This window comes from Rhinatrema bivittatum, unplaced genomic scaffold (assembly GCF_901001135.1).
Source record: "Rhinatrema bivittatum unplaced genomic scaffold, aRhiBiv1.1, whole genome shotgun sequence".
Classification (NCBI taxonomy): domain Eukaryota; kingdom Metazoa; phylum Chordata; class Amphibia; order Gymnophiona; family Rhinatrematidae; genus Rhinatrema; species Rhinatrema bivittatum.
The window spans coordinates 301,669-322,085 of record NW_021820653.1 but is presented as its reverse complement, the minus strand read 5'-3'; the positions used below and the strand labels follow the sequence as shown (position 1 = coordinate 322,085).

The window sequence follows — 20,417 nt, the reverse complement described above, 5'->3', positions numbered from 1 at the left end:
AGTAGTAAATCACCTGGACCGGATGGTATACACCCCAGAGTTCTGAAGGAACTAAAAAATTAAATTTCAGACCTATTAGTAAAAATTTGTAACCTATCATTAAAATCATCCATTGTACCTGAAGACTGGAGGATAGCAAATGTAACCCCAATATTTAAAAAGGGTTCCAGGGGCGATCCGGGAAACTACAGACCGGTTAGCCTGACCTCAGTGCCAGGAAAATTAGTGGAAAGTGTTCTAAACATCAAAATCACAGAACATATAGAAAGACATGGTTTAATGGAACAAAGTCAGCATGGCTTTACCCAAGGCAAGTCTTGCCTCACAAATTTGCTTCACTTTTTTGAAGGAGTTAGTAAATATGTGGATAAAGGTGAACCGGTAGATGTAGTATACTTGGATTTTCAGAAGGCGTTTGACAAAGTTCCTCATGAGAGGCTTCTAGGAAAAGTAAAAAGTCATGGGATAGGTGGCGAAGTCCTTTCATGGATTGCAGCGAAAAGACAGGAAACAGAGAGTAGGATTAAATGGACAGTTTTGTCAGTGGAAGGGAGTGGGCAGTGGAGTGTCTCAGGGATCTGTATTGGGACTCTTACTTTTCAATATATTTATAAGTGATCTGGAAACAAATACAACGAGTGAGATAATCAAATTTGCAGATGACACAAAATTGTTCAGAGTAGTTAAATCACAAGCAGATTGTGATAAATTGCAGGAAGACCTTGTGAGACTGGAAAATTGGGCATCCAAATGGCAGATGAAATTTAATGTGGATAAGTTCAAGGTGATGCATAAAGGGAAAAATAACCCATGCTATAATTACACAATGTTGGGTTCCATATTAGGTGCTACAACCCAAGAAAGAGATCTAGGCATCATAGTGGATAACACATTGAAATCGTCGGTTCAGTGTGCTGCGGCAGTCAAAAAAGCAAACAAAATGTTGGGAATTATTAGAAAGGGAATGGTGAATAAAATGGAGAATGTCATAATGCCTCTGTATCGCTCCATGGTGAGACCGCACCTTGAATACTGTGTACAATTCTGGTCGCCGCATCTCAAAAAAGATATAATTTCGATGGAGAAGGTACAGAGAAGGGCTACCAAAATGATAAGGGGAATGGAACAGCTCCCCTATGAGGAAAGACTAAAGAGGTTAGGACTTTTCAGCTTGGAGAAGAGACGGGTGAGGGGGGATATGATAGAGATGTTTAAAATCATAAGAGGTCTAGAACGGGTAGATGTGAATCGGTTATTTACTCTTTCGGGTAATAGAAAGACTAGGGGGCACTCCATGATGTTAGCATGGGGCACATTTAAAACTAATCGGAGAAAGTTCTTTTTTACTCAACGCACAATTAAACTCTGGAATTTGTTGCCAGAGGATGTGGTTAGTGCAGTTAGTATAGCTGTGTTTAAAAAAAGATTGGATAAGTTCTTGGAGAAGTCCATTACCTGCTATTAAGTTCACTTAGAGAATAGCCACTGCCATTAGCAACGGTAACATGGAATAGACTTAGTTTTTGGGTACTTGCCAGATTCTTATGGCCTGGATTGGCCACTGTTGGAAACAGGATACTGGGCTTGATGGACCCTTGGTCTGACTCAGTATTGCATTTTCTTATGTTCTTATGACTTTCCCTCTTCTATCAATGATTGGTCGAGATCAAGTCAGACAAATGGTTACTAAACATCATTTGAGATGGTTACTCTCTGGAGTTCTGCAGCATCCCTCGGGTCAAATTTATGATGTCACCCTGCCACTCCCACACCAAGAGACTGGCAGTGGAAGCCACTCTGACAAGACTAATCAGTCTGAAGGCAATAATTCCGGTTGTTACACCCCAACAAAATACGGGGCACTATTGCAACTATTTTATCGTTCCTAAGAAAGAAGGATCATTCCGACCCATCTTGAATCTCAAGAACGTCAACTGTCATCTGCCGATATTATACTTCCGCATGGAGACTCTTTGCTCAGTCATAATGGCAGTACAACCAGGAGCGTTCATAACCTCCCTGGACTGCTCCGAAGCCTATCTTCACATTCCAGTTCATCAAGATCACCAGTGTTTTCTACGCTTTGCGATACTGGGTCACCATTACCAGTTCCGAGCGCTACCCTTCGGCTTAGCAAGTACCTGGGGGCCTGTTTCAACACCAAACAGAACAAAGTCATCCTCCCTCCCCCGAGGAGAAGGAAACTGATGGGACAATTACGATGACTAATGACCAATGCACACCCCAAGTTATGGGACTATCTTCAAGTCCTCGGGCTCATTGCATCAACCCTGGAGGTTGTTCCGTGGGCAAGGGCTCACATGCGACCACTCCAGTGCTCCTTACTGTCATGCTGGAACCCACTATCCCAGGACTATTCAATTCGCCTCCAACTACCAGCAGAGGTACGTTATCATCTTCAGTGGTGGCTACAGGAAGACCACCTAAACAGAGCAGTAAGCCTATCCCCACCTAACTGGATTGTGCTCACCAAGGATACAAGCCTACGAGGGTGGGGAGCCCACTGTCATGAACTGATGGCCCAGGGACAAGGGAGTAAGGAAGAGGCGGGATAGAACATAAACTTCCTGGAAGCTCGAGCAGTCAGACTAGTGTGCCTGTGATTCAGCCACAGACTCCAAGGCAAAGCGATTTGAGTAATGTCGGACAATGCTGCAACGGTTGCCTACATCAACCGCCAGGGAGGAACCAGGAGCCAGCCGGTGCCTCTGGAGATAGACCCTCTCATGGGATGGGCAGAGATAAACCTACAAGGGATCTCGGCCTCCCACATCGCAGGAAAAGACAACGTCTCGGCAGATTTCCTCAGCAGAGAGAGCCTGCACCCTGGGGAATGAACACTGTCGACCACAGCCTTCTAACTGATAGTAAATTGCTGGGGCCTCCCAGCCACGGATCTACTGGCCATCTCTCTCAGTGCCCAAGTCCCCAGGTTCTTCAGCCGCAGATGAGAGCCACACTCCCAAGGGATCGACACTCTCTTGTCCAGACCTGGCCAAAGGAAGACTTCCTGTACACCTTCTCCCCATGGCCACTACTGAGCAAGGTCATCCGCAAGATAGAATACCATAGGGTACTAGTTCTGCTAGTGGCCTCGGATTGGCCAAGACGCCCATGATACGCAGACATGCAAAGACTCCTTGTGGGGAGCCCTCTGTGCCTACCTCCACACAGGGACCTTCTCCGGCAGGGCCCGATTCTTCACGAAGATCCATCTTTATTCTCTCTTACGGTCTGACCTTGAGAGGACTCGCCTAAAGAAGTGTGGTTACTCGAAGGCTGTGATTGATACCCTGCTCCGGGCGCGCAAGTTCTCAACATCTGTGACATATAAGGATCTGGAGAATATTCGAAGCCTGGTGCGAAGATCGCGGGATACTCCTGCGGACGGCCAAGATCCCCATGATTCTGGAGTTCCTACAGGACGGTATGAAGAAGGGGTTGTCAGTCAACTCCCTCAAGGTCCAAGTAGCAGCCCTCTCCTGCTTCAGAACTTAACTGAACGGAATCCATCTATCAGATCACCCAGATTTGACCCGTTTCCTAAAAGGGGTTAAGCAACTTCGGCCACTCCTAAAGTGGTCGATGCCCCTATGGAACCTCAATCTGGTATTAGACTTCCTAGCGGGAGCTTCCTTCAGACCAACATGCAGTCTGTCACTACGCCTCTTAACATTGAAGACGGTATTCCTGGTGGCAATATGTTCAGCTTGTCGCATCTCCGAACTACAGGCACTATCCTGTCGGGAAACATTCCTTAGGTTCACTCCTGGATCCATACAACTGCGCACAGTCCCCTCTTTCCTACCGAAAGTGGTTTCCGAGTTTTATTTGAACCAAACCATCTCCGGATGAACAAAAGGACTCGGAAGACTCGGGCGACCATAGCCCACTGGATCAAGGACGTAATCAAGGCAGCTTACATAGAGGCAGGAAAGCCCTTACCACTGCAGGTTAATGCTCATTCTACAAGGGCCCAGGCAGTATCTTGGGCAGAAACCAAGCTGCTATCACCTGCCAAGATGTCAGGCAGCGACCTGGTCCTCCCTACACACCTTCTCCAGGTTCCCTTCGCAAAGGGCAGTACTAAGTGGTCCACGGGCAACCTCCCGCCCTGTCTTGGAGTAGCTTTTGTACATCCCATTGGTCCTGAGTCCATCTGGCTAAACGCTAGGAAATGGAGTAATTACTTACCTGATAATTTTGTTTTCCTTAGTGTAGACAGTGTTGCGTCCGTCGGACTCAGACGGCTTCGTCCCACATGCCTCACCTCAATATTCGCTTTCTCCACCAGCCTCGGGAAAATGGTGACCGCCGCTTCTGCTTGCCGCACTCCCCGGCTTCCCTGGAATGGCTATGACAAGGCATTCTGCCATAATTCACCTGAGGGCCTCCTAGGGTGCACGTGCACGCGCTACCCATGTCTTTGCGCCAGAGTTGGCGCAAACTTCTGGGGCGTCCATCTCAAGTGACGTCACACCTTCCGGGTATTTAGGTTGCCCATTTGCTGACTGACTTTGAGTTAGGAAGGATTGGATTAGTCTGGTCTAAGCTGCTCTGCCACTTCTTGCTGCTGCTGGAAGCTCTCTCTACCCTCTGGGGTTCTACTAACTTGGGTACCCGCTCCTCGGGGGGCCTATGCTTCTTTCCAGGTGCCTATCCAGTATCCAGGTACTCGCTCCTCGAGGGCCTGAGCTGTCTACCTTGGTGCCTGCTACCATTACTTCTATCTGCTGGGAACTCTCCCATTGCAGCTACAAGAGTTGTGAGTAATCTAACATCTACCAGTCTGTCTCACCTACAGCTCCTGATTGGAAACCTGCCTCGGAGCTCCCCTACACCACCATTGTGGGACAGGTCTCCTCAGCCAAGGACCCCAGACTGCTGCTGCAGGAATCTGCTCACTACTGCCACCTCTAGTGAACTCTACAAGCGGTATAATAAAACTATCTCTGTGTTTGTGCAACTGAGTCTAGCCTGGTACTGCAGTTACCCGCGGGGCTCCTCCCTGTGGGATTGGCCATCACTGCAGCACCTAAGAATCCACCAAACACCTCAAAACCATAACAGACAGATGGACTCAGCATCCCGCCCACGGCTGCCCCACGGAAGGAGGACCTCGGAAAGCGAACCTCGAGACTAAGCAAATATGGATAAGCCGTTGCCTATCCCTAGTTCAAGACACCCACAGCTTGTCCGGTGTCGGCGTTAATTGGTTGAGTGCACTGGCAGTCTCCAGTTTTTGAAATCAGTTCAATCAAGTTTAATCAGTTTTAATCAGTTATTTAAGCAAATATATATCCGCAATGGCTTTTCGAACAGAATACTGAAGAGCTGAGCTCACCGCAGGGGTATATCTAGGGTGAAATCTGACTCCGTCTCCCATCTGCTAGCAGAGGAGCACATAACCCACTGGTCCTGATATCGGTATAAAAGAAATGTTAAATAAATAATAAATAGCTAAGAAAAACGAAATTATCAGGTAAGTAATTTCTCCATTATGTGTGCTGTGTGTGCCCAATATATATATACTGGGGTGACTGGGTTAGTGTCCAAAATCAAAGTCTTTACTATGGCAAAAGTCAGGTGAAGTAGAGCAGCAGAAACGAAGTCCTCTGCACCACACGAATTTCTCTAGTGCTGCAGCTGTGCACGGGTCTCTTAAAGCAGGGGCAGGGAAACGCCCACCCTCCGGGGCATGGATAAAGTGAGTTCCTTGTGTGGGCAGCACTGGTCCCTGCACAGGGTCCCGTCCTCTCTGCCCCCAGGGGGTGAACGACTCCGGATGGGTGTCCTCAATGCTCCTATGAGTTCTTTACTCCTGGTGCGTCGCTCTTCAGTGACAAATCCCTGGTGGGAGGGAGCCACTCTGGGACAGCAGCTCCACTCAGTTCTTCCTTTTGATGGGCTTCCTCCCAGATCTTCTCAAAGTAATTTTTCCATCTTTTTCCCACCCCAAACCGAGATTAAAAGCACCAGAAGGTCCTGGGCTCGGGTCATTACCTTCCTCTGCCCTCGTGGAGAGCGTAGCGGGGGCAGGTCTTCCCGGGCCCTGAATCCAGGTGGTACCCCGGGTCTCACCGGGCTTCCTACAGATGAAAGTCTTCTGAAAAGCCCAAATTATCCTGGGATACAAACCCTACCGGCCAGGGGGCGGATAGGCAGGGCAGCTACCCCTGGCCTAACTCACTCCCAGACTCCCAGCAGGGTTTTGCAGGAGACCTAAGTGCAGGCCCAAAAAAATCCACACAGGAAAAGCTCCCAAAACATTTCCTAAACCTTCAAAAATAGGTCGCCCTGCCCCCAGAGCTCCCGGGAGTGGAGGGGACGGCCATCCCAGCACTGTACAGACAGGCGCCTCCCTCGCTCACTGTGTAAAGCTCGCGTTACCCAGGGCTTAATGGTTACGGCACCCTAGGGCCCATCACACCTGGGATTTTCTTCAAGTGTGTGACGGGGGCCCGGCTCCAGAAGCAGCTGTTGAGGTCCTTTTCAGAGGACAGGGACAGGAAGACCTGAATGCTGCCTGCACAGACAGAGCCCCTGATCTAAAGGCAGCCATGGAAGAAGCTGACTTGGATGTCGTGGCTGCTGTGGAAAAGCATGGTTAGGATATAGTTTTACCGGGCTACAATCTATTCAGGAAAGACCAGGCAGAGTGACACCGTATGTAAATGTAAGCCCCTCGTTGGTGGATTTCCTGAATACCGGGGCCACAAACCTGACTTTCTCTCTCTCTCTGTCTCAGTCCACAGGCCCCTACCCTCCTTTCTGGCCGCCGGGGGAGGATAAACCTCCCAGGCCAAGCCAAATGGGGGTGGATGGGAAACAGTCTCTCCGTCTCTTTCTCTCTCAAATGTACTCACACTTGGGATGTCCTTGCTTAAAGTCAAACAGACACTGGACACCATCGTGGGCAGGGACTCGCAGCGCCGTATCCTGACCTCCTCCAGGCAGGACCAGGCTCCACGCCAACAACAAAAACTCTTCCCAAGGAACTTTTCCGCTCCCAGACACCCTCCCTGCCAGTCTGAACCGGGTACTGGTCAGAAATCTGCTTCTTCCCCGACTATCAGGCTGTGGGGCCCAAAAATGGAGGAAAACTCCAAACTCTCCTCCTGAACTCCACAAAAAAAATGCCAACTGAAACTGCCACTCCAAAACTCAATCGTACCTCATCTCTGCTTTTCTACAGGCCGACTGACCCAATGCAGGCATCCCCACCGGAGATTTCCGTAAGGGATGGGCTGCCAACTCCTTCTGCCTAATTCCTGATCCTAATTTAGGCCTTAAATTAGGGACAGAAATAGATAGTGGGGACCTAGAGGGCCCCTACATAAAAATGAATATGAAAGCAACAGAATTGCAAGATTTAGGTGTAAAGTAGGAGGCTCTGTGAGTTAATCTGGGGACAGGGAATGGAACTGTTTATATTGGTGTAATATAGACTTTGCAAATGGAAGAAAGAGAGAGAGAGATTTATTGGAGAATAGTCACAAACTTGCTGTGCAAGGGGAGGAGCTATCGCTAGGGGATTTCAACCTGCCGAACGCTGGCTGGGGCACCCTGACTGCAGTATTTTCTGGGAGCAGCGAGATCCAGGAAGAACCGTTCCGGTCAGCTGGTAACAGAACCCACCCGAGAGGGAGCGATACCGGACCTGGTGCTTACCAGTGGGAGAGCGCTTCTGGCGCGCGGTACAATTTAAAATTCCAGTGGATCTCCGTGCACGCGCCAATACGTGCGTGTATGGGCGTACGCGTGCTCGTTTTAAAATTAGCCTGCAAGTGAGAGCTTGGGGGGGGGGGGGAGAATAATAGAGCTTAAGTCAGCAGAAGTAAACAGCAACGGGAAACAAACACTGAAGTAAAATGTGCAAATGTCACTGGATCACGCAAGCGAACAGGATTGTAAACAGGTAATCACTGGGTATTTGGAACTGTAATGCACTGAAAGCCCAGTCACCGTCTGTCTGCCCACAGCAACTGTGGGGCCCGGTCTGCCCTATGTGAAAGCTGATGAATGCTGAAAAGTAGCAGAAACCGTACTCCCTGACTGCCTCGGCTCTCGTCTTCTAGTGAGAGGGCCTATACAGTCGGCTAAACCTTTTCCCCAGCTGCAGATATCGGATAAACTCAGCTCTTGGGTACCAAAAACATGTATTTGAATGAAGACCTATTCAACCCTCACAATAGATGGGAGGTGCACTATCTGAAGAGGCCGACTCAGCTGTAAGAAGTTGACAGTAGCTGTGGGTTAACAGTAAATAAGAGGTGAAAAGATGATGCTTCTCAGAGCTCAAAAGGAAGATCAGAATAAGCTGTGAGCCTGCCAGGAGATCTCTTCCAGCTGAAAGTAAACTGTCCCAGGCATTCCTGGAGTCAAGGGAGAGGAGAAAGTTAGAGCAAACAGGTAATATTCAGGTTGTGGATCCACAGCCTACTGAGTAATCAGATTCTGTCTTGACTGGAGGCGGAGTCGCCTATGGTGACCTCGCTCCCCGGTGTCTGCCAAACACCTCCAATAAGAAGTTCCGGAAAAAATTCAAACAGCAACTAGCAATAACCAATCAGGGCAGGGAACTTAAAACCCTGCAGATGCTAAGCTGTGCCATATCACAAGATGACACTAGCTGGCGACATAATCAAGAAACATGCACATGCACGGTGGAGGCAGAACAATCCTCTCAAGCAGGGTCCCTTTCTGCAGGGGTTAAAAAACAGACTTAAATGTATTCTTTATTTGCAGCTCCCTGGTTAAAGGGATCTTACCCCTACCCACCAAACTCTTTCATATGCTGTAAACGGGTCTAAATTGTTCTCAGAGATAAAGCCCCCCTCTAAATATCTCAGTCACTTATCCCACAACACACACAGGGAAATGCCGGGCTTCAGCTGCAACTCCAGATCCAGAGCCCTAGGTCTGTTTGCACGCCGTGACACCAATGACCTCTGTCCCCAACTTCCGTGGGTTTCTTCTACTCCCCTGCCCTGCTGGCAGCCCGTTTCTGCTATGATTGTGCCTCTCCTCTGGTGCTGCTCAGCTCTGACCACTTTGCAGAACACAAAATGCACCTTTTTTTTTCTTTTGTTTCAGTCTTGATAGGTGCAGCAGCTCTGTCCATTCCTTCCTGGCGGCTGATCAGTTCCCATAGGCTCCCAAAGGTCATGTGGTCTCCTCACTCTATAAGCTGCCTGGTTAACCATGTAGCTGCTGGTTCTGCAGAGGCATAAACTTGATGCTGTGTCTAACCTACAAACAGTTCCTTTGGCCCCCTCTCTTCTCACAGCAGGGAACAACTAGTGGGCTGAGCAGTATTAAAGTCCCTTTGGCAGGTCTGAGACATCATTTTAATAGTTCAGTCTTAAAGTCTTTTTACGAATACAGGGTCCCAGCACAATGTAAGCTCAGAGGGTTAGGGATCCTGATTATGAAACCCTTACCACAGTTATATTTCCAACACCGGGGCTCAAATCTTTCAATGTTATGGACCCTCTCAGGATGAAAGCGAATATCCCCCGCTGTCAGGTCCGAGCGGTCTCCTTGTGTGTCCTCTCTTTCATGTAAACTCGCCCCTGGAAACAGCAGCTGTAAAATTCAGAAACAGGAACGAACTGTCAAGCTGCACTGATGGGTCTGTCTTGAGGGGATTAGAGCTCAGCACCCATGGCAAAGGTCTTCCTTGTATTACCTGGAGCAGTCTGCCATGTGTTTCAAGGTTTTCTGGACCCTGTGGAAAGACGGAGAACCAAAAATGTTACTGACGAGACTGAAAGATAACTTGTGATCCCCTTGAGACAGATATTGTTAGCTCTGAGGGTTGGGGTTTCTGTATATAAAGATAAGATATAGATAAGCATGTTTGTTTTATTTGGAGGAGTGATTATTAAAACATGACTGAGGCGCACGGGCAGAGACCGATAATACGGTTTCCACCATATTTTGTGATACCAATTTTTGTAATATTTTGGGGAATTTGATTGAGGCCACATTAGCTCCCAGGTCTAATATCTACTGTTATTTTGGGACCAGATACCCATGGCTTTTATTGCTCTTGGGATTTGGTTGTTTTTTGTTTTTTATTTTGCATTGGAAGATGATTTTCGCCAGTAAACTGAGCACCCAGAAGCTGGAAGTCAGTGAGGAGCTACCCAGAAGCTGGGAGTCAGTGAGGAGCTACCCAGAAGCTGGGAGTCAGTGAGGAGCTACCCAGAAGCTGGGAGTCAGTGCGGAGCTACCCAGAAGCTGGAAGTCAGTGGGGAGCTAGCCAGAAGCTGGAAGTCAGTGAGGAGCTACCCAGAAGCTGGGAGTCAGTGGGGAGCTATCCAGAAGCTGGGAGTCAGTGGGGAGCTACCCAGAAGCGGGGAGTCAGTGAGGAGCTACCCAGAAGCGGGGAGTCAGTGAGGAGCTACCCAGAAGCTGGGAGTTAGTGGGGAGCTAGCCAGAAGCTGGGAGTCAGTGGGGAGCTAGCCAGAAGCGTTACACCGAATGACTTTAGCAGGGAGATAGAGTCTTGTGCGCGCCAGGAACACATGGGCTACAGAAGAGTAGGGTGAGGAGGGGAGTGATAGGTAAAAAGGATTCTCCTATTCCCAGAACAGATAGGGTTTTCAGGATAACTATGGCATGTAAAGTAACCTTTTCTTAGGCTGAGTATATGCACACACACACACATATATATATATATCTCATGAATATTCATTGAGGACAGCCGGTTCAGTGGCCTCAACCACTGGATACGAGAACCCGACCTCACCCAGGCGGCATACATTAGACTTCCCCGTATTAACGCTGCAGAGCTTCGGTCCTGCGGGTAGGGTTGTCACCTGGTCCATGTTATAAGGGTTTTCCCTTCTAGCTCTGCTTGCCTTAAGACTCCTTGCTTTCAGTAAGGTACAGCCAGGACTAGATTTACCTGTTCCGAGTGTCGGAGAATCAGCTGACAGCCCTACCTGAAGGGCCACACACAGCTCTAGCCAAGCCATGCAAATTAACCTGCTTCTGCAGACCAGATGTATGCAGATGTGCTGGATGAATATTCATGGAGGACAGCTTGAAAAACCAGGCCATTTCGCAGCCCCCCAGGACCCCAAGATTATGCACCTTTTGTTCTACATATTCTGTCGCTTTGCCTCACCGTTTGCTGCACTGTGATACAAGAGATACAGGAATGAAATGTTGATTTCTTTTTTGCCTATTGTAAATTTGTAAGAGGGCCGCTGTTGCTGGTGGCATGAAGAAAGGATGTGCTATTCCCAGCATCCCGGAGCACGTGTAGACACGAGGCTTCGGCGCCAGCTGGGAGAAGGGCGCGTGCCTCACACAGGCCCTCCCCTTGCAGCCGCTCTCTGTCATCGGGGAAGAATCAGGAGGACGAGATGGGAACTCAGGAAAGGTCGGCCCTGACAGTAATCAATACTACAGGCCTGACTGCACTCAGAAGGCTCATTTGTGCTCATTAAATCTTGGAAAGACGTATAGATTGGTGGAGCACGGCTCGATTTAGCAGCTTTTAAGAGGGTTAACTGCAGCTCTGAGTAGACTGGATGTTGTTGCCTGTGTGTGAAGGCCTGCATTCCCTAATTCTCATGTCTAACCCTTCCCAGGAAAGGATGGAAGGCTTGGATTTTGTTGCAGGAACTACTCTGAACAGGGGTAGCTGGCATGAAGTGCCCCGAATGTTAATCTGACTCTACCCTTTCACCCAGCAGCTTTTACTGATTCTTTAGGACCGTGCCCCGGCTGGAGCTGTGAAAGAGGTGTGGGGATCCTGGCACAGGTCTGTTTGAGTCAGACATAGGGTGACCACATAGCCAATCCGGTGCGGTTGTTTTAACATTTACCTTTGCATGTAGCGTGACCAACTAGCTCCCTATCAAGGGGAAAAAAATTGAACCAGCTCCCGGTTTACCCCAATGCATGCAAGGAGACATCATTCTGCTTTTCTTATGGAAATCAATAGAGAAATCAGAACTACATTTCCATGAATGCAATGGGGTAAAACCAGGACTGGATTGGCTTGTCCCCCTTGACATGGAGCTGTATGGTCACTCTAGTCGGACAGTAGTTGCCACTCTTGAGGAATGGCAGGGGTCACTTCTGTCCTGTGGGCTGTGAGTGCCTCTTCAGTGATATCCCCAGTATTTTATGGATCCTAAGGTCGAGGACTGGTAGGAGTGAGAGTTTCCCAAGAACTGGAAGGCGGTTCCTACTTTAGGATTTTTCAGAGAAGGGAGGGAGTTCCTATCCCTGGGTTCAGGAGAGCTCTTTGTTTTGGGCTGTCCAGAAGGGATCTGGGACCCTGACAGAAAATCTGCTGTGGCGTAAAGGAGCTTTAGGATGACTTGTCCAGTCTGTGTAAAAAGTGCTACACGACCTGGGGAGGAGGAAGGGCCTCTGTACCAACTCCGCACGTAAAAGGAAAGAGGAGGAGGCTGACCAGCTGAGGAGCAGGGCAGCCGCGCCGTACCAAGAATGGTAGGCCTCAGACCGGCAGCCCCCAAAGCAGGGTTAGGTGCAGGCCCGGCTGACTCTCAGAGCACCGCAGTCCCAGTTCCCTGGAAGCTCCCGATTGCACCAGCAACGGCTGGGACCCCGGACTGGAGGCCGGAGATAAGGCCCCTCTCCTGAGACACTTCCGTTTGGTTTCTATGATGAGGTGAGATCGGGGCAGCAAATGTGCCCTGTCTGGATTTCAGTAGAGCTCTTAATACTGTTCCATGCAGCGAGCTCCGGTCAGTCTGGGAGCTGGAGAAAAAATGATAAACCGGCTGAGCAATGGGAGTCAGGTACAAATAACCGAAAAGAGAAAGACTAAAAGAGTTAAAGGTGAGAGGAGGAGGAGGATGGAAGAGAGGTGCTCAGCAGCCACACTCGATGGAGAGGGGGATGAACCCAAGGCAAAAGGCGAAGCCGTAGGTCGCTGTGGTGCGAACAGGGGTACATTCACCATACGTCGCTTCTGTAGCGCAGCACCGAGCACGCTGCCGTTTACTGCCGAGGAAGGGTTCAAGATAATAACCGAGACTAACAGGCCGATTCAGTAAAGTCCGCGGGAGAGCGGATGAACACCTGCTCTCCTGGCACGCGCACCGGCCCCTTGCCGGTGCGCGCGATGCAGTATTCAAATTAGGTGGCGCGGTAGAAACGGGGAAAAGGAGGCGCTAGGGACACTAGCGCGTCCCTAGCGCCTCCTTTTTGACAGGAGCAGCGGCTGTCAGCGGGATTGACAGCCGACGCTCAATTTTGCCGGCGTCGGTTCTCGAGCCCGCTAACAGCCATGGGCTCGGAAACCGGACGCCGGCAAAATTGAGCGTTCGGTTTTCGGCCCAAGAGCCGCGGGCCGAATTCAAATTTTTTTTTCTTTTTTTCACTCTTCGGGACCTCCCACTTAATATCGCCATGATATTAAGTCGGAGGGTGCACAGAAAAACAGTTTTTACTGCTTTTCTGTGCACTTTCCCGGCGCCGGAAGAAATTAGCGCCGACCTTTGGCCTGATATTTCACTTTCAATGCATATCCAGCATAGCTCTCTGCTTCAGCGCAGGGGGAATGAAGACAAGATGATTTATATTCAGACAACTACCAACAAGGTCTGAATTACATAGTCTGGGTAAAACAAATAAGCATGGGTGTAGCTTGCTTGCTTGTTACGGCGGTTACTACCCCGAATCAAGCTGATACTTCACTTAGAATACATATCCAGCACAGCTCACTGCTTCAATGGCAGGGGGAATGAAGAAAAGAGGATTTGTATTCAAACAACCAACAAGGACTGAGTTGCACAGGCTGGGTAAACAAGCATGGGAGTAGCTTGCTTATTATGGCGGTTACTACCCCAAATCAATTAGCTAGATACTTCACTTAGATGCAGCTCCTGCACTGCTATCTACGATGGTGGGGGTGGAAGGGAAATAGAACCAAAAAAATTATTTAAATTGACAAGAGTAACAGATAAGTATGAAAAAATAAGTGTGAAAGCTTGCTGGGCAGACTGGATGGATCGTTTGGTCTTCTGCTGTCAATTCTATGTTTCTATATGTTTCTATATACATCTACCGAAGGACATTGATAAGGGAGAGTGACCCAAGTGTCATGTACTGTAAGCCAGTGCTTTCCAAAACTATCCTGGTTACCCTTCAACCAACTGATTTTTCATGATATCCACAATGAATATACATTAGATAAATTAGCATATGAGTATGTGTGTGTATGGGGGGGGGGGGGGCTGGCGAGAGTCTCCAGTGTATGTAAATTTATCTCATGCATATTCCTTAAGGATATCCTGAAAAGCCAATCGTGATGTCTCCAGGACAGCTTTGGGAAGCCCTCATATACTGGGTCCCCAATGAATGCAGATATCTCATGCATATTCATTGTGGATATCCTGATAACCCTACTGGCTATGGAGTCAACAGAACAATTTTGAGAACAACTGCTATAAACCATATGTAAGGTATACTTCCTAGAAGAAAAACCATTCAGATATCTGTCAGAACTAGAATATGGCATTATCCATAGAATGAAAAGTTGAGGATTATCATATGGAACCAAAGAGAGGGCCATGCATAAGGAAAGGGAATGGACTCCTGGAACAGACCTCCAGCAGAATTCAGGCATGCTTGGGACAGATAGAAAAGAGAAGGAGAAGACCAGAAAATGAGAGCCCAGTAGGCAGGCATAAATGAGCAGACTGGTTTCTATGAAGACGGGACTTGTCTGTTGCTTAGGGATGACCTCGAGAGAATGTTCAGGCCGGGAGAGTGCCTGGACTAACTGGGATCTGCTTAGGCCATCGTCTCCTAAGACCTCATGGCCCCTGTGGAATATGGGCAGCAGGCATCACTACTTGTTAAAGTTCACAGTGAATTACTTCGCCACTGAACGGTGGACTGTGCAGATGAAGCTTTGGATGTGCTCGTCCTGTTGCCTCTTACCTTAGGCACACAGCCTGAGCTTCATATTCCATAGTCTCTGGGATTTTATGTGGTAAACTAGAGTGGTGAAGGCCTTCTTCATTAAATTATCCGGGCTGATAAGTAGCATGTATCACAGGTTGGGAAGAGAGGGCGTGGCGGCTGCAGCCCAGGTCATTATCTCTCTTGTCCTTCCACTTAGGTCTGGCGAGGGCAGCCCATCGCTGTGGCGCCTCACCGCGATGCGGGAGAAGGGCAGGCGGCAGGCCGTGCGAGGCCCTGCGTTCATGTTCCACGGCAGGGCTACCAGCCTGACGGCAGAGGAGGAGCGCTTCCTGGATGCGGCGGAGTACGGCAACATTCCCGTGATTCGCCGGATGCTGGAGGAGTCTCGCACCCTCAATGTCAACTGCATGGACTACATGGGCCAGAATGCCCTACAGCTGGCTGTGGGCAACGAGCACCTGGAGGTCACAGAGCTGTTGCTGAAGAAGCCCAACTTGGCGCGCATTGGCGATGCGCTGCTGCTGGCCATCAGCAAGGGCTACGTGCGCATCGTGGAAGCTCTTCTTGGCCACCCTGCCCTGGCCGGCAGTGGCTGGTTGGCACTGAGCCCTGGCGAGCAGGAGCTGCAGGAAGACGACTTCTACTCTTACGATGAGGATGGCAGCAGGTTCTCGCCGGACGTCACTCCCATCATCCTGGCCGCCCACTGCCAAAGGTACGAGGTTGTGCACATGCTGCTGAGCCGCGGAGCGCGCATCGAGCGGCCCCATGACTACTTCTGCAAGTGCACTGACTGTGCAGACAAGCAGCAACACGACGCCTTCAGTCACTCCCGATCCAGGATCAATGCTTACCGTGGGCTGGCCAGCCCTGCCTACCTGTCTCTGTCCAGCGAGGACCCTGTGCACACGGCTCTGGAGCTCAGCAATGAGCTAGCCAAGCTGGCCAATATTGAGAAGGAGTTCAAGGTAATCCCAATTTTCATATGTTTACTACCTGGATTTAACATAAGAAACTGGGACGTGCCATACTGGGTTAGACCAAAGGTCCATCTGGTCCTGCATCTTTTCTGTCTCTGACAGTGACAAGCAATGGGTGCCCAGGGGAAGTGTGGAAGAAACCGGGCATGTGTAGAGTGCTCCATCTGCCGCCATGACGGGGATGGACGCCATGATTTTATATTGTAGGGCCACTATTAAAACCAGGATCCAGAGTCTGCCTAGGTTCTCAGAAGATCTGCAGTTTTAGATCTAAGCAAATCTCTGAGATGTCCAGGGCTTTGCATTACATAAGAACAGAATAAATTGCCATACTGGGTCAGACCGAGGGACCATCAAGCCCAGCATCCTGTTTCCAACAGAGGCCAAACCAGGCCACAAGAACCTGGCAAGCATCCAAACATTAAACAGATCCTATCAATATAGTTAACAGAAAATACATTTTTAGCAATCAAATCACTTTGAAGAATATTGCTTCAGGTGCACCTTGGGGAGCAATTTCTGAAAGAGCCTGTCTAGTTGCAAAGTCAACGTGTATTTTGGTACCAGATGGAGCTAGCCCCTTATTTTCATATTGAAAACAATGCAGAATATGCATATTTATTTTCTGCAGGTGTTTCTTGGCTAGAAAACTACACGTGCAGATTTTAAAATACAATTGTGCGTTGTTTATCATCCCCACTGTACACATGACCCTAGAAACATTTCCCCTTGATCTGGATAAAAGTACACGCGAAGTAACAGCCCATGTGTAGTTTTATCCTGACCGAGTGTGGACAAATTTCAGACAGAACCATTTGCACCAGTAAATCATTCTCTACACTTTTCGCTTTACAGCATCTATATCATGTCATAAAGCTTCATCACCACTGTGAGTGAGAGCAGAACTGTCAGGAAAAATGCAGGACTAGGACATCAGTAAGGAAGAGCAACCATCCCTTCCTCTGGCCTTTCCAGGAAGGGGGAGGTGGTGGAGGGGGGAGACCGACTGGCCATAACCTCCTTCAAGGACTAAGCTTGGCACAGACTTCGCAAACAGAGCTTCTTCTCCAAGTAACATCGGCTTTCAAGATCCCAGGGATGCTGCTGAGGATCTCAGGGCCACCTGCTTTCCCCAACCAGCTGGTTCATACATGGGCAATTTCCTAAGGATTCCATCAAGCATGGTTCCTTTCATGAAACCCCAATTCCTGGAGGTGCTTGCTTCTGAAGGTATTCTCGCATCTCACCCCTCCTGTGCAGCTCTTTGTACTGGATGAGGATGAGTACGTTGTCAGGAGGACTCATCTTACTCCTGTGCAGCTCTTTGTACTGGATGAGGATGAGTACGTTGTGAAGAGGACTCATCTTACTCCTGTGCACCTCTTTGTACTGGATGAGGATGAGTACGTTGTCAGGAGGACTCATCTTACTCCTGTGCACCTCTTTGTACTGGATGAGGATGAGTACATTGTCAGGAGGACTCATCTTACTCCTGTGCATCTCTTTGTACTAGATGAGGATGAGTACATTGTCAGGAGGACTCATCTTACTCCTGTGCACCTCTTTGTACTGGATGAGGATGAGTACGTTGTGAGGAGGACTCATCTTACTCCTGTGCAGCTCTTTGTACTAGATGAGGATGAGTACGTTGTCAGGAGGACTCATCTTACTCCTGTGCATCTCTTTGTACTAGATGAGGATGAGTACGTTGTCAGGAGGACTCATCTTACTCCTGTGCATCTCTTTGTACTAGATGAGGATGAGAACATTGTGAGAAGTGTTGCGGACAAGCCTTGTGGCTGCGCATTCCGTGGTGAATGCATGCGGGAAAGCCCTGGGAAGGGGCTTGGAGGCGTGATCGCTTGCTCCTGTGTGATTGTGAGCCCCTGATCCATGAGATAACTCAGAGAGGAGCCCCAAGATACCCCGAGGATAGGAAAGCAAGTGCGAGCTTGGACACAGTTCGAACTCATGAAGAATGGAACCGGAACAGGGGACTCCTGGTCCGGAGAGCTAAGGGTCAGAGTTCATAGAAGAAGGAGGATTCCTGGAACTTGGACTAGATGAGGACTCCTGGACATGGATGAAGAAGAGATGTACTCTTGAAGAGGAGATGAGACTCTTGGAGAGGATGAAGAAGGACACTCTTTTGAGTACAAAGACAGACAAGACGAGACTCTTGGATACGATGAAGAGGAACACTCTTGAGGTTAGGGAGTGCTAACTCTCAAGGCGCCCTACACAACCTGAGGACTGGTCACGGACCACCTTGTCCGCTGCGCGCCCTACACAACCGGGAGGCTAGTGGCGGACCATGCTAGGAGCGGGAGGAGCACCAGACAGAGAGGAGTCGGACAGCACTCAACGAAGTCCAATGGAGGAATTCCAATCTATCAAGAATAGACTGACTGGAGAGTTCCGGGGAACGCCAAGATCTGCTGACATGTTCTCCAGGATAAAGAAGTGTAGTGAAGAGAAAGGTATGCAGAGGGCAGTACCTCAGAGAAGCCATCTTGACATCAGGGAACCTGGACATCTGAAGAGATGGACGACAGCAGGAATGGGCCTCTGCTTAGGGTAGGATCTGGAAGTCTTTGTAGAAGAAGAAGACGGACGAACATCTGTTGAAGGACGTCGGGTCACCAAGACATCTGGGACTCAGAACAGGCGGACTTCAGAACATCAGGACATTGAAACATCTAAGCGTCAGGGACATCTACGAATAGACAAGGGAAGCCTGAGACTGGAACATACCACGAAGAAGGTAGATGACAGGAAAGACCTGGACGTCGGACGAAGACATCACGAAGAAGACATCACGAAGAGAGAAGAATTGAAGATGAAGTCTTCTGGACAGTAGCTTGAAGATAACCTCGTTGGAACAGTGGAACTCCGAGGATGGAAGCTCTGGAGGGTGTTACTCCGAAATGGTGTGAATCCTTCCGAAGGCCCTGAAGGAATGGAGCAGTGCCCTTTTATAAGGCAGGAACAGGAAGAGCCCTGAAGACGTCATCTGGGAGGGCTGAAGAGGAATTCCTGTGCTGTCCCTTTAAAAGAATGAAGAAGCCGTGCGGCCAGCACCTAGAGGGAGCCCTGGAGCACAGGGGACGGAGCCAAGGCCTGCAGTGACGCTGGAAGCAAGGAGGAAGGCCGGAGGCGGTGTTGGCGGCTCTTTGCCACGAAGAAGATTCGGCGGCAGCACTCGGGCTGCGGAGGAGGGGAATCCCCACGAGGGGATTCCCCTGATGGAAGAGCACTCCGGCGGCATCGTACTAGGCTGCGAAGAAAGAGGATTCCAAGCGAAGAGGAGGGCAGCGCGGTTCGGCGGCAGTCCGGGCTGTGACAAAAGGTGAAGCCCTGTCCGCGGAGCAGCCGCGGGCAGAGGCATAACAAGAAGGACTCATCTTACTCCTGTACATCTCTTTGTACTAGATGAGGATGATTACGTTGACAGGAGGACTCATCTTACTCCTGTGCACCTCTTTGTACTGGATGAGGATGAGTACGTTGTCAGGAGGACTCATCTTACTCCTGTGCACTTCTTTGTACTGGATGAGGATGAGTACGTTGTCAGGAGGACTCATCTTACTCCTGTGCACCTCTTTGTACTGGATGAGGATGAGTACGTTGTCAGGAGGACTCATCTTAGTCCTGTGCACCTCTTTGTACTGGATGAGGATGAGAACATTGTGAGAAGGACTCATCTTACTCCTGTGCACCTCTTTGTACTGGATGAGGATGAGTACGTTGTGAGGAGGACTCATCTTACTCCTGTCCACCTCTTTGTACTAGATGAGGATGAGTACATTGTGAGGAGGACTCATCTTACTCCTGTGCATCTCTTTGTACTGGATGAGGATGAGTACTTTGTCAGGAGGAATCATCTTAGTCCTGTGCACCTCTTTGTACTGGATGAGGATGAGAACATTGTGAGAAGGACTCATCTTACTCCTGTGCACCTCTTTGTACTGGATGAGGATGAGTACGTTGTCAGGAGGACTCATCTTAGTCCTGGCACCTCTTTGTACTGGATGAGGATGAGAACATTGTGAGAAGGACTCATCTTACTCCTGTGCACCTCTTTGTACTAGATGAGGATGAGTACGTTGTGAGGAGGACTCATCTTACTCCTGTGCACCTTTTTGTACTGGATGAGGATGAGAACGTTGTGAGAAGGACTCATCTTAGCCGTACTCTTTCTCCTCCTCTTCTTCAGTTCACCACTGGAGGCTGCTTCAAGCTTCCAGGAAACCTCTTGATTCTTTGTAGTAAACCCCTCTCTTCTTACATATGAGAGTTATCTTCTTGGGCCTCCTCTGGAACCAAGAATGTCTTTACTTAGGGAAGGGAGCTACTGCTCGTACCTTTTCCAGAAGACTATTGAGGATCTGCTGGGTAATCGTGAGCCCGTCTGCCGGGCTCGCTGGCCCTTGGTCTGATCCAGTGTGGCACTTCTTATGTTCTTAGGATCCTCACCTACCTCTCTCATTTAGA

The 20,417-nt window shown here is 49.3% G+C and overlaps 1 protein-coding gene across 2 annotated transcripts in view; it reads left to right on the top strand.

The window, feature by feature from the left end:
- Positions 1–20,417, top strand: part of LOC115081803 (short transient receptor potential channel 3) — a 67,179-nt gene that overhangs the window by 7,138 nt on the left and 39,624 nt on the right. For both annotated transcript variants that reach the window (XM_029586175.1, XM_029586176.1), the window contains exon 2: positions 15,140–15,911. In XM_029586175.1, the coding sequence (XP_029442035.1) occupies positions 15,140–15,911 (772 nt within the window). The remainder of the gene's footprint in view (positions 1–15,139; positions 15,912–20,417) is intronic.